The sequence below is a fragment of the Ranitomeya imitator genome, chromosome 3 (assembly GCF_032444005.1).
Source record: "Ranitomeya imitator isolate aRanImi1 chromosome 3, aRanImi1.pri, whole genome shotgun sequence".
NCBI lineage: Eukaryota > Metazoa > Chordata > Amphibia > Anura > Dendrobatidae > Ranitomeya > Ranitomeya imitator.
In genome coordinates this window covers 830,769,745-830,788,115 of record NC_091284.1, presented here as the reverse complement: position 1 = coordinate 830,788,115, position 18,371 = coordinate 830,769,745, and the positions used below count along the sequence as shown (strand labels likewise).

General features: G+C 46.9%; 1 protein-coding gene across 1 annotated transcript; it reads right to left on the bottom strand.

Annotated features, from left to right (window-relative positions):
* Positions 1-13,203: 13,203 nt before the first annotated feature.
* LOC138671819 (olfactory receptor 2V1-like) lies at positions 13,204-14,184 on the bottom strand. Its single transcript, XM_069759955.1, has one exon. The coding sequence runs from the start codon at positions 14,182-14,184 to the stop codon at positions 13,204-13,206; it is 981 nt and encodes a 326-aa protein (XP_069616056.1).
* Positions 14,185-18,371: the final 4,187 nt, after the last annotated feature.

The following is an 18,371-nucleotide window of genomic DNA, read 5'->3' as shown; positions in this document are numbered from 1 at the left end:
TCAGTGCTGGTCAGCGGCGAGCGGACTTCCCTGGGACTAAGTCCTTGTTTGCGCACACTGAGCATGCCCAGAGCAAGATCTCCCGTTGGAGATCGAGGGTCATGTGCTCTGGCTCTGCAGCGCATTCCATTGGTCCTCTTGGCAGGCCCTGGAAGGGCAAAGTTTCTGTGGCCACTTCCTGCCCTGCAATTATATAAACTGCGCATGACCGCACGGCCATGCGCTAGTGTACAATTGAATACGTGTGTTTGTTGTGAGTGCAAGTCGTTCATTAAATACCCCTACCCTATTGTATGACTGTTCGCGTATGGAGTATGGCTGCTATCTAGCGCCCGACAAATCACTCAACGTGTCACACACGTATCAGCGTCTATTGCTGTGACCGCCAGTGCGGCGCCACGCGCCAGTAGTGCGCTTCCTGACCCACGTCTGGGTGCTTAGTGGTGCCTGCCAGCACGGCACAGTTCGCACTTCGGTGCTCTAATTATAAGAGTTGCCTAACACACCCTGTTGCGGTGTTGTGTCAGCAAGTGGTCTAATCGGACTTCAATCCTAGTTGGGGTTAAGTTCGCTGACTGCTTGCTCGCCTTCTATGTGCGGTACCGCGATCCTGTGACGCAACAGGATCGCTTCCTTCACGTTGGGTGAAGTTTAACCCACGCGAGTATACTTATGAGTACCGCCATATAGTCCGTCATTACTCAGCAGCAGGTTCCATTTCTGCACGGTGGACCCCGGGCTACGAACGCACCGTACACTATCAGTCTTATTATTTGGTGCGTTCCACTAGCCCTAACATTACACTAGCGCCAGGGTCTGGCTAGTGATGACGGACAAACAGCAATCCCTGCGGTATATACAGCAGCTGGAGGGTAGGTTGGCGGCTCTCGAGAGCGCAACCTCAGCTGTGGATGTTACCGCAGTTGCTGTACAGGCTGCCAGCGTGGCTGCAGCAACTTTGTCCATTGCCACCCCTGTTCCGACATTTTCTCGCCTCCCGCTGCCAGAAAATTTTTCTGGTAATAGCAAATTTTGTAGGGGATTCGTGAGTCAGTGCTCTATTCATCTCGAGCTTCTGGCTGCACGTTTCCCCACAGAGCGGGCTAAGGTGGGATTTATTGTGTCTCTATTGTCGGACAGGGCATTGGAATGGGCTACGCCGCTGTGGGAGCGTGGCGATCATGTGGTGCAGAGTGCTCCTCTGTTTTTGAGCACTTTAAAACAGGTCTTTTTAGGACCTCAAGTCACCCATGACACTGCGCTCCAACTGCTGGCATTAACTCAGGGTGAGTCCTTGGTCAGTCATTTTGCCGTCCAATTCCGCACTTTAGCATCTGAGCTGGAATGGTCGGATAAAGCTCTTATCCCCATATTTTGGAGGGGCTTGGCTGACCATGTAAAGGACGCTCTGGCTACTAGGGAGATTCCTGCCACACTGGAGGAGTTAATAACAGTCTCCACTCGAATTGACCTCCGTTTTAACGAGCGGAGGTTAGAGCGAGCCCAGTGTAGGCAGAGGTTTCGGCTGGCTCCTACTTTTGCCAAACCTCTGGAATCTCCGGTCCTGGTTCCTGAGTCAGATGAGGCCAGGGAAGTGTCATAAGCGGGACCTAAGTCCCGGACCGCTTGTGCACTCAGGGTCTGTCATGTTTGCCAGCGGTCTGGACATTTAGCCACCAGATGTCCTCAGCGGTCGAGGAAACGTCAGCGTCTAGTGGTCGTAGGTGGAGGTACACTAGACACGGCGACGTTTGCCTCTAAATTGTCCTTTAAGGGGACAATTACTATAGGCTCATTCTCCCACTCGGTAGAGCTCTGCGTGGATTCTGGGGCGGAGGGCAATTTTATGTCTTCTGCCTTCGCCCAACGCCACGCAATACCTCTGGTTATGCTAGCTCAACCTGTAACGGTACGAGTGGTGAATGGGTCGACTCTGCCCTCACAGATAACTCACCAGACCATTCCTTTTACTCTGTCCATGTCGCCATCTCATCAGGAGATTATTTCTCTGCTCGTCATTCCAGAGGGAATTGATGAAGTCCTGTTGGGAATACCTTGGCTACGGTACCACTCTCCTCATATCGAGTGGTCCTCAGGCAGAATTCTGGGATGGGGTGAATCTTGTGGGGGTAGGTGTCAGAGGGAGTGCGTTCAGGTAGCTACAACTGAGGTACCCGCAGATCTTTCCTCTCTCCCCAAGCAGTATTGGTCGTATGCAGACGTATTCTCCAAAAAGGCGGCGGAGACCCTTCCGCCCCATCGCCCCTATGACTGTCCTATTGACCTCTTGCCTGGTGCTGAGCCTCCCCGGGGTCGAGTCTATCCGCTATCTCTCCCGGAGACGGAGGCAATGTCACAGTACATCCAGGAAAATCTGGCAAGAGGGTTCATCAGGAAGTCAGTGTCACCTGCTGGGGCAGGGTTCTTCTTCGTGCAGAAGAAGAGTGGGGAATTGCGTCCATGCATAGACTACAGGGGTCTTAACGCCATCACCGTTAAGAATAAATACCCTTTGCCTTTGATATCTGAACTGTTCAATAGGCTTCGGGGAGCAAGGGAATTTACTAAATTAGATCTGCGGGGTGCTTACAACCTGATTCGCATCCGTGAGGGGGACGAATGGAAGATGGCTTTTAACACCAGGGATGGGCACTATGAATATCTGGTGATGCCCTTTGGGCTCTGTAATGCCCCAGCCGTTTTCCAAGATTTTGTGAACGATATCTTCCGGGATATGCTTTCCACCTCGGTCGTAGTCTATCTGGATGATATTCTCATCTACTCTCCAGATATTGACTCCCACCGGAGAGATGTTTGCAAAGTCTTCGACCCCCTACGGGCAAACTCCCTCTATGCCAAGTTGGAGAAGTGTATGTTTGAGCAGGAGTCCTTACCTTTCCTAGGCTACATCATCTCAGCCCAGGGATTGGCTATGGATCCTGCCAAACTACAGGCTGTGATGGACTGGCAGGAACCCCATTCTCTTAAAGCGGTGCAGCGCTTTATGGGGTTCATCAATTATTATCGCCAGTTCATCCCGCATTTCTCAACTTTGGTAGCTCCCTTCGTTGCCCTCACCAAGAAGGGGGCGAATCCCAAATTGTGGTCTGAGGAGGTCTCCAAGGCTTTTATCTCTATAAAGTCACACTTCGCTAGCGCTCCCATTCTTCATCGCCCCGATGTTGATAAGCCATTTATCATGGAGGTGGATGCCTCTTCTGTTGGTGCTGGAGCAGTCCTCTTCCAAAAGGATGCTCAAGGTCAGAAGCATCCTTGCTTCTTTTTCTCCAAGACCTTCGCACCAGCAGAGAGGAATTATTCCATCAGGGAAAGGGAGTTGCTAGCCATGAAGTTGGCTTTCTCGGAGTGGAGACATCTCTTGGAGGGAGCACATTTTCCCTTCCAAGTCTTCACAGATCACAAAAATTTGGTGTATCTGCAGACAGCTCAGCGGTTGAATTCTCGCCAGGCCAGATGGTCCTTGTTCTTCTCCCGGTTTCATTTCACCCTCCATTTCCTTTCTGGGGAGAAGAACATTCGGCCGACGCTCTCTCTCGCTCCGTTGTGTCATCAGCGGAGGAGGAGGAGCCTCGGCTTATTGTCCCCACCGAGAGTTTGAGAACCGTGGCCCCGGTTTCGCTGGAGTCTGTGCCCCCGGGCAAGACTTTTGTTCCATCTAGTTTGCGACCGGAGGTTCTCTCTTGGGCGCACTCGTCCAGGGTGGGTGGACATTTTGGTACTAAAAGGACATCAGAGTTACTGGCGAGGACATACTGGTGGCCGCATATGGCTCGTGATGTCGCGGAGTACGTTCAGGCGTGTGTCTCTTGCGCCAGGAACAAGACTCCTCGGCAACGGCCAGCTGGTTTGCTTTATCCTCTGCCCGTGGCTGACAGGCCCTGGGAGATGGTTGGGATGGACTTTGTGGTTGGCTTACCCAAGTCTCGTAATTGCACCATTATCTGGGTGATCACCGATCATTTTTCCAAAATGGTGCATTTGGTGCCTCTTCCACGGCTACCATCTGCACGGGCGTTGGCTGTCTTGTTTATCAAGCATATCTTTCGCTTACACGGTATGCCAGACAAAATTGTTAGTGACCGGGGTCCCCAGTTTGCGTCTCGATTCTGGAGGGAGCTATGTCGTCTACTCAGTATTGAGTTAAATCTCTCTTCGGCATATCATCCCGAGACGAATGGGTTGGTAGAAAGGGCCAACCAGACCTTGGTCACATATCTGCGACATTTTGTTTCTGCCAGACAGGATGACTGGGCATCCTTGCTACCGTGGGCAGAGTTTGCACTTAACAATGCCGTAGCCGACTCTACCGGTCAGACTCCATTCCTCTTAAATTACGGCCAGCATCCGCGTGTTCCTGTGCCCATGCCTGTGTCTTCCGCTGATCCCAGGGTGGCAGACTGGGCTGTGGAGGCACGGGACATTTGGAATCGCACGCAGGATGCCATTCGGGCCTCCAAGGAGAGAATGAGGTCCTCCGCCGATGTTCATCGGCGCCCCGCTCCGACTTTTGCCCCTGGCGACTTGGTGTGGCTCTCTGCCCGTAACATCAGGCTGCGAGTTGAGTCCACTAAGTTTGCTCCTCGCTACTTGGGTCCCTTCAAGGTTCTCGAACAGGTTAATCCTGTGGTCTACCGCCTGGCTCTTCCTCCACGCTTGGGTATCACCGACACCTTTCATGTGTCCCTCTTGAAACCCGTATACATGTCCCGGTTTTCCGAGTCATCTGCCGGGACATCGGGTTCGTCTACGGACGATTACGAGGTGAACGCTATTTTGGGGTGCAAGGTGGTACGCGGCAAAAAGTTTTATTTGGTGGATTGGAAGGGTTATGGTCCAGAGGACAGGTCTTGGGAGCCTGCTGAAAACATTCGGGCCCCACAGCTCATTGCTGCCTTCGAGCGTAGCGAGGCCCAAGGAGGGTGGGGCCCTAGGAGGGGGGGTAATGTTAGGAGTCGAGTTTCCTCTGCTGCACAGGGGGAATCTCGATCCGTCTCCGCTGCGGTCTCCCATTCTCCTCCAGCCGCAGTGGAGTCTGCTCAGCAGGGACGTCGGTCCCAGCGTCTTGCTCGCTCTCACTCTGTACAGAGAGTTACTGCTGCTTCTTCAGCTCCTGCCATTAAAGTCAGTGCTGGTCAGCGGCGAGCAGACTTCCCTGGGACTAAGTCCTTGTTTGCGCACACTGAGCATGCCCAGAGCAAGATCTCCCGTTGGAGATCGAGGGTCATGTGATCTGGCTCTGCAGCGCATTCCATTGGTCCTCTTGGCAGGCCCTGGAAGGGCAAAGTTTCTGTGGCCACTTCCTGCCCTGCAATTATATAAACTGTGCATGACCGCACGGCCATGCGCTAGTGTACAATTGAATACGTGTGTTTGTTGTGAGTGCAAGTCGTTCATTAAATACCCCTACCCTATTGTATGACTGTTCGCGTATGGAGTATGGCTGCTATCTAGCGCCCGACAAATCACTCAACGTGTCACACACGTATCAGGGTCTATTGCTGTGACCGCCAGTGCGGCGCCACGCGCCAGTAGTGCGCTTCCTGACCCACGTCTGGGTGCTTATTGGTGCCTGCCAGCACGGCACAGTTCGCACTTCAGTGCTCTAATTATAAGAGTTGCCTTTACACACCCTGTTGCGGTGTTGTGTCAGCAAGTGGTCTAATCGGACTTCAATCCTAGTTGGGGTTAAGTTCGCTGACTGCTTGCTCGCCTTCTATGTGCGGTACCGCGATCCTGTGATGCAACAGGATCGCTTCCTTCACGTTGGGTGAAGTTTAACCCACGCGAGTATACTTATGAGTACCGCCATATAGTCCGTCATTACTCAGCAGCAGGTTCCATCTCTGCACGGTGGACCCCGGGCTACGAACGCACCGTACACTATCAGTCTTATTATTTGGTGCGTTCCGCTAGCCCTAACACCAGTCCCTAAGCATTTCGACGAATGTCGACACTCTGTCAATCAACTCAGATTTAGGGTGATCGATGGGGTCCCTATTTTAAGAAGGGGAGGAAATAGGATACAACTACTCAAGCAAAAAGAACTCAGATGAATTTCTACATTAGAGACTTTGCAACCAAAAGGGTTAGATATTGAGTACAATTTACAGATATGTATTATTTGATCCCTCTCTCTTCGCAGGTAGCGCCTGAATCTGTATATTTGTTTTTAATGCTGCTATTTGTTTTTTGTTTCTTTGTTTCTTTTTTTAGTACACTTGGGATTTGACATCCAGGGAGACTTGAAAGCTATGGGGCTATTTTTCTTTTGTTTTTTGCTAATTTGTATATGTACAGTTGGTGTCTTCTACCTATCTCTTCCTCTTCCCCTTGTGTGCCAAATCGCCATGCACAGGTTATTTGTTTATACACACGCTGGTTACCATGGAGTTGGTTATATCCGGATCTTCCATGCAGACAGGGATTCGCTGCGTCCCGTGGTTGTCAGGTGATGTGTGAGGGCGGGTCTCTTAGGCTCCTCCCTGGCTCTGATGTGGCCGCTTGCGATGCCCAGTACTGTTGGTAAGTGATGTCCGGTTCAGTGCTGCTAGCGCATGCGCTGTAGGTGATGTCGGTGCTGCGGTCATGTGACCGCGTGCACGTGATGTACCTGCATGCCCGCTCTGGCGGCTCCTGACCGGCGGATATGGCGGTGGGTATGCAGGTTGTTAGAGACATGGCGATTGGCTGATATTTATTGATAGCAGTACAAGAAGATCCTTCAGGATTGGAGGATATATTTGTTATGGAGGATGGAATGGTTCATTGGTGGATCGTCGCCATGGCAGCTGAGACAACAAGACCATGATTGGATTACAGCTTGATTATTGGATTACTCCTGACACCTTTTTTAAATTTTTTGTAGTTGTTATGTAATGTGATGTCAATATAATGTGGGTTTTTGTATGTTTTATGGATAACAGTGTGATTTATGCATTTTTTTGTACTGTTGTATATGGTTAAATAAAGGCCGCCCCTTGTTAGTGATTGGTGCCTGATTTGGCTCCACACTATTTAAGGTGGCCAGGTGAGCTATGTTATGTACTTGACAAAGGCCATGTCTGGCCGAAACGTTGTATGATGTGATGGCGGAATAAAGACTTTTCTTTCATACAGTATACTCTTCACCTGGAATGGATGCTGCTTCTTTTTCTATATTGTGAGTATTGGTCCAGTGGATCCATGGACGTTGGAGCGTGCATCCTGGTTGATTGAGTGTTGCTGGTTGCTGCTTTTTTACACAGCTAACCTATAATTAACTGTCCTGCGGTATTTGAAGTAAGGCTTAGAGTCAGTTACTTCCTCAGTGTTCCGGTCACCGGCTACGCGCGTCAGTAGGAAGTTGCCGTTCTCGAGGCACGACTCCTACTGGCTCTCCTTTGTGCTTGATCCCGTTTCTCACTTTCCACAATATCCTTCTCTTCTTGTCCTTTCTTAGGATACCGCCGCAAGGTAGTGCAGGCGCGGTTCCGTTGCTTTCTATTCATTCTGCTAGGCCCCTGTCAGGAACCCACCCCTGACAGGTCCTCCCTGGATCTCTCCCAGGCTGCGTTCTGTTCTAACTTCCTATCCGACCCCCAGTTTTACCAGTGTGAGGAGTGGCCTAATACATAGTGCCTTTTGCTCCCCCTGGTGGCCGGAGTATGAAGTGTAATGTGTGCTTGTGATACCTGGTCAGGTGAACTCCTTTAGTGCAATCAGACATAAAATCACTCCCCTTAGCGGCAGAGCGACATTACTGCAACAACCAGGACTCTGGGGCGCTGCATACACATAGACAGAAGAAGAATCACCGCCTTCGAAATGTGGTGCAGTATGAAGAACAAGTAAATCAATTTTGGAACAAATCAATCCAGACATTTTACTTGAAGCGAGGATCACCAAGCTATGACTTTCCTACTTTGGACACATCATATGAAGAGAGAAATCACTGGAGAAGGACATCATTATCAGAAGATTAGGCGGAACCAGGCAAAGAGGAAAACCAGCACGTTGATGGCTTGATACTATCAAGATAATGATGGAGAAGACCCTGGTGGGCTTATCTAGGCTTGCACAAGATTGATCTTCCTACAGAGTGTTCATCCATCAGGTCACCATGGCTTGGAATCAGGCCAAATGCCAGTAAAAATGAAAAGATATTTATATATAATAATGCAGCGCCCCAGAGTCCTGGTCGTTGCAGTAATGTCGTTCTTCCACCAGGGGGAGTGATGTTACGTGTGATGGCACCAAAGCAGTTAAACCCTGCCAGGTATCACAGCCACACATACATTTCACACTCCAGTCCACCAGGGGGAGCTAAGGGTTCTATCTACTAGGCCACTCCTCACATAAGGTTAAAACTGGTGGGTTGGATAGGAAGTTAGGCAGTTGACGGAGGGAGTTGGAGGAGAGAGGAGTTCCTGGCTAAAGACTAGAGAGAAAGTTCTCCAGGCCGAGCTGATTGGAGTGATCTCTGGTCAGATCCAGACTTCGGTCTGAGGAGGGGGAAAGAAGGACACGGAGCTGTGCCTGCAACCCATGCAGCAGCATCCTAAGAAAGGATAAGAAGGGACGCGCATTATAGTGAGTGAGAAACGAAGTCGTAGCAACAGGAGTAACAAAATCAGCGGGAGACCAGCTAGAAGCAGGCTGTCTCCATCTGAAATGCAGTACCGGTGGCCGGAGCACCGAGGGAGTAATAGACTCTATGCTTTACTTCAGAGACCGGCAGGGCAGTCAGTTCCAAGTTGGCTGTCCGACCTAAAAACCTAAGCAGACAAGGTGGCAACGCAGAGGAGGGGAGACACTAGGGTCCCTATAAAATAGCCTCAGGCCACCACCGTCATACGGGTTCTGTCCTATCCATCTGGGGGACAGTGAGAAGAGTAACAAGAGTGAGGACCCTATTAGGAGCTAATGCAAGTACAGACCTACTACGTTACTGTGCGCAAAGGGAAAGCTACTGATTTCCACCTGGATCAGGAGGACTCTGGAATTGCCATCAGACCGGCCAGACTCTGCCTACCCCGTAACCTGGTACCCTGGACTGTGGATGCTGAAAGCCCTCAGTAAAGGTACAGAGACTGCGCCCATTGTGTCCTTGTTATTCACTGCGCCTTGCACCATCCACCATCAACATCTACACCTCTGGGAGGCCCTGGGGAAACACTTCACCTGCAGGAAGGTATACCATCTAGCTGCAACAACATCACCCCAGCGGACCCTTAAGCAGCGTCGATCACCCTGACCGAACACCACAGGTGGCGTCACGAACATCACCATCTTATACGAACTACTCCCTTTTAAGTGCGCGCCCCTCTTAGGGCCACGGTCCAGGTCGGGCCACCGTGACATCCCCACCGAAGGGACTGAAGGACGAGTACCCCATTGCCCTTACGTGGGGGCGCCGCAATAACACCTACATAACTATTATTACACATAATACCGCTATTACTTCTACATAAGAAATAATTACAGATGATGAACAATTAACTTTGCAGGCCGCTGCTTCAGCACCCAGGTCAGTAATCCATGCTAGAAGGTAGCCATGCTAGTCACCTCCTACCTGACGGCTTCCTCAGCTCTTCTTATGAATAGCCGACTAGATGTGATGTCATGTGTGCATCACACCACAGTCCCTGTTGGCCACATGTGGCTCCCGAGCTACAGGTTGGGGACCCTTCCACCAGAGGATCATAGATGACATTCTTATCGCCAGATGCCAAACTCTGTCGCTGAGGCCATTCAGTGTTCACCCAATGCTCTGCTGTAGCTCTACTGTCTCAGTAGCACAGAAAACAAGGGTGTTATCATAACAAATGGGAATGATGCATGTTCAAAGAAAACAAAGATATTCTCACATTTATTGGGAGACTAAATGAAAACTAAATTTACCTTAGTGAACAGTATAAACCGGCACTTTTCATACACTAAAATGGGCTACATACCTATAGTGCAAAAACGTGATGTGATAAAGAAATTATAAGATCAGATTTGAATTCAGCATCCTCAAATTAGTCTAAAACTGTTCTTAAAGTCCATGCCAGAATTTTTATTTTTTTTTTGTAGACCAGTGTAATAGGTAAAAATTAAAAAACAGACAATAATAATGACAATAATCTATATATATAATTGCCTAAGGGTTTTTCCGTCTGTCTGTCTGTCTGTCTGTCTGTCCTGGAAATCCCGCATCTCTGATTGGTCGAGGCCGCCAGGCCTCAACTAATCAGCGACGGGCACAGCGACGATGATGTCATAAAGGACGTAGACATCCGGCGTCTCTGATTGGTCGAGGTCACCAGGCCTCGACCAATCAGCGATGGGCACAGCAACGATGATGTCATAAAGGACGTAGAAATCCCACGTTTCTGATTCAGCGATGGGCACAGTATCGACGTAGATGTCATAATGGTTGCCATGCCGATGATGATGTCATAAAGGTTGCCTCGACCAATCAGCGACGGGCACAGTCTGCCGCGAATTCTGGAATCATCATTGTCCATATACTACGGGGACATGCATATTCTAGAATACCCGATGCGTTAGAATCAGGCCTCGACCAATCAGAGACCGGCACAGCATCGACGTAGAAATCCCGCGTCTCTGATTGGTCGAGACCGCCAGGCCTCGACCAATCAGCAACGGGCACAGCGACGACGATGTCATAAAGGACGTAGACATCTCACGTTTCTGATTCAGCGACGGGCACAGTATCGACGTAGATGTCATAATGGTTGCCATGGCGACGATGATGTCATAAAGGTTGCCTCGACCAATCAGCGATGGGCACAGTGTTCCGCGAATTCTGGAATCATCATTGTCCATATACTACGGGGACATGCATATTCTAGAATACCCGATGCGTTAGAATCGGGCCACAATCTAGTAATAATAATAATAGGTAAAAATAAAAAAGTACAAAACAATTAAAAAACAGACAATACTAATGACAATAGTAGGTAAAAATAAAAAAGTGCAAAACAATTAAAAAACAAGCAATAATAATGACAATAATAATAAGTAAAAATAAAAAAGTACAAAAAAACGATTAAAAAAACAGACAATAATAATAATAACAATAATAATAGGTAAAAATAAAAAAGTACAAAACTATTAAAAAATAAACAATACTAATGACAATAATAATAGGTAAAAATAAAAGTGCAAAGCAATTAAAAAAACAATAATAATGACATTAATAATAGGTAAAAATAAAAAAGTATAAAGCAGTTAAAAAACAGACAGTAATAATAACAATAAGGGTATGTATCCATGTTCAGGCCATTCATAGCCTGGGAAGCTCCAGGGTATTAACCCCTTCCTAGGCTACAAATATCAGTCCTCCAGTCGCTGGCTTTCCCTCTCTGGCGCAGAAAATTGCGCGGGAGCCCAGGCCATTTAAAAAAAAAAAAATTTTAATTAAACATATTGCATTTAAGGCCGGGGTAAATACTCAACACTGCCGCGGGCACCCAGGACCAGATCGTTCAGCTGCATAGAAATACATGCAGCCGCACACTCTGGTCCCGAGTGCCCGTGGCAGTGGCGGGTATTGAAGCGAGAGACTTGTGTGAGTTTCTTGCCAGTGTGACCCCGGCCTAACGCAGATTTCATGTGTGTGTCTTTAATTAAGGCCGGGATCATACATGCGAGAAACTCGGATGAGTCTCGCATCATAATACCCGGCACTGCCGCCAGCACTCGGGAGTGGAGCGTGCAGCTGCATAGAAATACACACAGCTGCACACTCCGCACCTGAGTGCTGGCGGCAGTGCCGGGTATTAAGATGCGAGACTCGTCCGAGTTTGTCGCATGTGTGATCCATCTATCGTATCTATCTTCCGTAACTATCTATTATATCTATCGTATCCATCTATCTATCTATCTATCTATCTATCTATCGTATCTATTAATCTATTATCTATTTATTATCTATTTATCTATTATCTATCTATCGATATATCTATACTTAGATATATATATTTATAGATAGATATATCAGTAGATAATAGATAGATATATCGATAGATAGATACCATAGATATATACAATAGATAGATAGATAGATAGATAGATAGATAGATAGATAATAGATAATAGATAGATAGATAGATAATAGATAGCTAGATAGATAGATAATAGATAATAGATAGATAGATAATAGATAGATAGATAATAGATAGATAGATAGATAGATATATAGATAGATAATAGATAGATAGATAATAGATAGATAGATAATAGATAGATAGATAGATATATAGATAGATAATAGATAGCTAGATAGATAGATAATAGATAATAGATAGATAGATAATAGATAGATAGATAATAGATAGATAGATAGATAGATAGATAGATAGATAGATAGATAGATAGATAGATAGATAGATAGATAATAGATAGATAGATAATAGATAATAGATAATAGATAGATAGATAATAGATAGATAGATAGATAATAGATAGATAGATAATAGATAGCTAGATAGATAGATAATAGATAATAGATAGATAATAGATAGATAGATAATAGATAGATAGATAGATAGATAGATAGATAGATAATTAGATAGATAGATAGATAATAGATAGATACGATAGATAGATAGATAGATAGATAGATAGATAGATAGATAGATAGATAGATAATAGATAGATAGATAGATAGATAGATAGATAGATAGATAGATAATAGATAGATAGATAATTAGATAGATAGATAGATAATAGATAGATACGATAGATAGATATCTATCGTATCTATCTATCTAGCTGTGTGTAAACATTATTCTTCAATGAAGTATGTAAATGAAGAGGTTGGACAAGAAATTACATCACAATTTGTTTTTGTTTTTTTGTATATATCTTTATTTAGCTTACAAAAACACACACAAATCCACATGAAAAAAAAAACACATGAAAAACGCAGGTGACCTGCCAGTGACCTCAGGTGCAGATTTGGTGCAGATTTTACCTGCTTCAAATCCTGATCAAATCCTGATGCAATCCTGAACGTGGACACATACCCTAATAATAGGTAAAAAGAAAAAAGTACAAAACAATTAAAAAAACATGCAATACTAATTACAATAATAGGTAAAAATAAAAAAGTACAAAACAATTAAAATAAAAACAATAATAATAATAACAGTAATAGGTAAAAATATATCTGTAGAAAAAAACGTGATTCATTTTTTAAATTTCATGGTCATTTTTCTTTTTTTTTTCTCCATTTATTTCACGTTTTATTAATATTTTCTGCAGATTCTGAATGATTTTGCTCCTCAGAGCTTCAATCCTAATGCCGTATATAAGAGGGTTGACTATTAGAGTGAACATTAGGCCACTTGCAGCAAAAACTATTTGGGCAACTTTAGGAAAAGTGTTAAACTTAAACCTGTACCTGAAAACTACAAATACACAGGCTGACATAGATATGGAGAAGGCCATCATGTGTGTGGCCAAAGTGTGCATGGCCTTCTTCCTGGCCTCTACTGGGATTCGAAGACATATGATAAGGGTTCCTATGTAGCAGTAGATGATGGATGCTAGGCAGCTAATAAACAGGGACGTGGTCAAGATGCTTCCGAGGATGTTCAGAGCAGATGTGTCCCCACAAGCCAGGTACAGCATGGACATGGTCTCACAGAAGGCGTTGTCGATGTTCCTACCACAGAAAATGAGCCTTCCTGTTAATAATGTCATCAAGATGATAACTATTGAGTTCAGACTCCAAGAGGTGGCCACGATTTTGAAAGTTTTCCCGTTGGTCATCAAAGTATGATATCTCAAAGGATGATGGACTGCCAAGAATCTATCATAGGCCATGAAGGAAAAAGATAGAAGGTCGAGGCATGCAAAGTTCTGGATACAGAAAGCCTGGGCCAAGCATTCTGAAAGAGAGATAAAGGACTTTCCCGAAAGTAAGTCAACGGCCAACTTGGGCAAGAAGGAACAGCTACCAAACATCACATTAACCATCATGCTTGACATCAGGATGTACATGGGCTGATGCAGCGACGGTTCTGTCCAACTGGTGTACACGATCATAGAACACGTGAACATGATGAAGCCGTAGCACACAAGGGCAATGGCAGAGTAGACATATTTCAGGTTTTCCATCTCAACCACGCCAACAAGTACAAAGCCGGGGCTGATATAGGATAAGTTCTCCATTTGTCACCTAGTTGGCCCATGTCCACTCATTCCTGGATACTACTGATGACTGGGTGGTTATATAAACAGGTGGAAGATAGAGAAGATACAGATGAGTTGAGGCTCTCGTTTGTGGGGTGCATAGATTTATGGGACTGTAAAGGAAGCTATGGGTCATTCCGGACTGTGTGTATATGTATCAGTAATGCAATAGTATCCCTGACAAACACATAGTACCACGGACTAATTCGGATATGAATAAGTTCTCTGGCTTTTTATAGAGATTCGTGCCAGTTTATTCTCTTTTCTCTTCTTTAAAAAAATCACTAACAAACACCAAGAGATATAATGATCCCAATGGTAAACTCACTAGGACGCTAATTAGTTGTGGCGTCACTGACTTATTCTGCTAATTAGGGACATTTGATCTTAATTACTCACAGACAAGATACATTACATTATCATCTCCGTCACAGAGGCTCCTCTGACCTATAATCATTATATAACCTCAGATTTTACAACTTTATAGTAGTTTCAATTCCTCATCATTTTATACCTTTACTTATTGTCAGTAAAAGGAACGATCTTAGTGGCGTCCAAGGTTCAAAATATGCAAAGGTCTAACACTTCACAAAGATCAGGCTTTGTTAAATTACATTTAGTTTACACAATCATATGTGTGCTAAAAAAGGCTAAAATGGCAAAGGAAAGAACATTAAGGCTGGAGTTGCCCTAGCGATTTTAAAATCTGTCTGGTTTTGATGCAGGAGAGTCGGACAAGTGTCATGCATTTTTTTATGCGAGTACAATCCGATTTTTTGCACCTAGCATACGATTTATATCCGATCGCACAGCCATGAGTCTTCTTGGGAATGATGCAACAAGTTTTTCCCCCCTGGATTTGGGGATCCTCTGCCATTCTTCCTTGCATATCCTCTCCAGTCCCGTCAGGTTGGATGGTGAACGTTGGTGGACGCCATTTTCAGGTCTCTCCAGAGATGCTCCATTGGGTTTAGGTCAGAGCTCTGGCTGGGCCGGTCAAGAATGGTCACAGAGTTGTCCTGAAGCCGCTCCTTTGTTATTTTAGCTGTGTGCTTAGGGTCATTGTCTTGTTGGAAGGTGAACCTTCGGCCAAGTCTGAGGTCCAGAGCACTCTGGAAGAGGTTTTCATCCAGGATATATCTGTACTTGGCCACATTCATGTTTCCATCAATGACAACCAGTGGTCCTGTCCCCAGTCATCACTTATGTGGCTTCTCACAGCCCTTCATTCTTCACACCGTTGGAAGTCTACCTGGTCTGGGGGCCGTACTGTTGCAAATTCAGGAAGCGAAGGAACGAGTGATTGCCTATGCAAGCCTGATCACTCCATGACTCGGAACAGATCCCAGTCAACTACAGCTCCTTGAAGCTGGAATTGCTGGTGTTAGTGTGGGTGATGACCGAAAAGTTAGCTGAATACTTGCCGGGGTCCGAAGTCTTGGTGCGCACCAATAACAATCCCCTAGCCCACCTGGAAAATTCAACATTGGAGGCCCTGGAACAACGATGGGTGACCTGCATGGTGAAGTATTGGTATAAGATGGCGTATGGGGCTGAACTGAGTATGTGGTTGAACACAGTACAACAGGATAGACTCCATATACCCTGCTGTTCGGCCGATAGGGACGGGAAATTACAAAGCTGGAGTTGGGTCCAGAAGAAGACTACCCACGGATGGGGGTGTCTTCCTGGGTCCGGGAACACTGACATTAGCTGCAAACTCTTCACCGGCTGGTGCAGACTAAGTTTCGGGAACTCCAACATCATCAACCGATGCCTATTCGAGGGACAGCTCTCAAAGGCGGAGATCGAGTGTTGATCTGAGACAAGTGACCCAGAGGCTAGTTGGAGCACCGATGGGAAAAAAACCTGTATCAGGTCAAATGCCGATTTGGGTCCGAATGGCCAGTGTATGAGGTTCAAACCTGTTAGGGCTAGCGGAACGCACAAAATAATTAGAAAGATGGTATAAGGTGCGTTCGTAGCCCGGTGTCCACTGTGCAGAGATGGAACCTGCTGCTGAGTAATGACAGACTATATGGCAGTACAATGTGGATACACACATGGGTTAGCTTCACCCTGCATGAAGGAAGCGAACCCTGTTGCGTCACAGGGCCGCGGTACCACACAAAGAGCGCAAGCAAGGAGTCACAGAACTCTATCCCAAGACTCAGGATTAGATAATTTTAATGCGCAAGAGTGCATGCAATGCTGCTCTGGCAGATGCCACTAACTACCACTGGGAGAGACAATGGGTAGACTCAACCCTGGGGAGGCTCAGCACCAGGCAAGAGGTCAATAGGACAGTCATAAGGGCGGTGAGGCGGAAGGGTCTCCGCAGCCCTTTTGGAGAACACATCCGCCAATATTGCTTGGGGAGAGAGGAAAGATCTGCAGGTACCTCAGTAGTAGCAACCTGAATGCATTCCCTCTGACATCTACCCCCACAAGATTCACTCCATCCCATGATTCTGCCTGTGGACCGCTCAATATGAGAAGAGTGGTACCGTAGCCAAGGTATCCCCAACAGGACCTCATCAATTCCCTCAGGAATGACGAGCGGAGATATAATCTCCTGATGGGATGGTGACATGGACAGAGTAAAAGGGATGGTCTGGTGTGTTATCTGTGAGGGCAGTGTCGACCCATTCACCACTCGTACGGTCACTGGTTGGGCTAGCATCACCAGGGGTATTGCGTGTCGCTGGGCGAATGCAGATGACATAAAATTGCCCTCTGCCCCAGAATCCACGCAAAGCTCTACCGAATTAGTGGATGAGCCTATGGTAATTGTCCCCTTAAAGGACAATTTGCAGGCAAATGTCACCGTGTCTAGTGTACCTCCACCTACTACCACTTGACGCTGTAGACTACCCCGACCGTTGGGGACATCTGGTGGCAAGATGTCCTGACTGCCGGCAGACATGACAGACCTTGAGTGCACGAGCGGTCCGGGACTTAGATCCCGCTCGTGACACCTCCAAGGCCTCATGTGACTCGGGTTCCTGGACTGGAGATTCCAAAGGTTTGGCAAAGGTGGGAGCCAACCGAAACCTCTGCCTACACTGGGCTCGCTCTAACCTCCTCTCGTTAAAATGGAGGTCAATAAAAGTGGATACGGCTATTAGCTCCTCCAGTGTGGGGGGAATCTCCCTAGTGGCCAAAGCATCCTTCACATGGTCAGCCAGCCCCCTCCAAAATACAGGGATGAGGGCTTTATCTGACCACTCCAGCTCAGATGCTAAGGTGCGGAAGTGGACGGCAAAATTGCTGACCAAGGACAAGCCCTGAGTCAATGCCAACAGTTGGAGCGCCGTATCATGGGTGACTCGAGGTCCTAAAAAGACCTGTTTCAGAGTGCTCAGGAACAGCGGAGCACTCTGCACCACATGATCGCCACGCTCCCACAGTGGCATAGCCCACTCCAACGCCCTGTCCGACAGGAGAGACATAATGAATTCCACCTTTGCCCGCTCTGTGGGGAAACGTGAAGCCAGGAGCTCGAGGTGTATAGAGCACTGGCTCACGAAACCCCTACATGATTTGCTAATACCAGAATATTTATCTGGCAGCGGGAGGCGAGATAAGGTCGGAACAGGGGTGGCAGTGGACAAAGTTGCTGCAACCATGCTAGCAGCCTGAACAGCTACTGCGGTAACATCCACAGCTGAGGTTGTGCGCTTGAGAGCCGCCAACCTGCCCTCCAGCTGCTGGATGTACCGCAAGGGTTGCTGTTTGTCCGCCATTACTAGGGAGACCCTGGCGCTAGTATAATGTTAGGGCTAGCGGAATGCACCAAATAATTAGAAGGATGGTATAAGGTGGGTTCGCAGCCCGGGGTCCACCGTGCAGAGATGGAACCTGCTGCTGAGTAATGACGGACTATATGGCATTACAATGTGGATACACACACAGCTTAGCTTCACCCTGTATGAAGAAAGCGAACCCTGTTCTCAGACTTGGATAGTCCGCTGCTCGTCAGTCCCAGAGAAGTGCGTAGTCCTGAATCCCCAGAGAGAGCCGATTCATCAGATCAAGATATGATTCCTTCTTCTACCACTGAACCTGAGCTACGCCCTATGGAATGGACAACAGCTGGAATACCTTCCACTCATTATGAACAAGACCAGTTTATTTGGCAGCAAGTAATCAAGAAATGGAATGTG

Excerpts from the sequence above, each read along its gene's own strand:
- LOC138671819 (XM_069759955.1), bottom strand. The coding sequence starts at position 14,184 with ATGGAGAACTTATCCTATATCAGCCCCGGCTTTGTACTTGTTGGCGTG.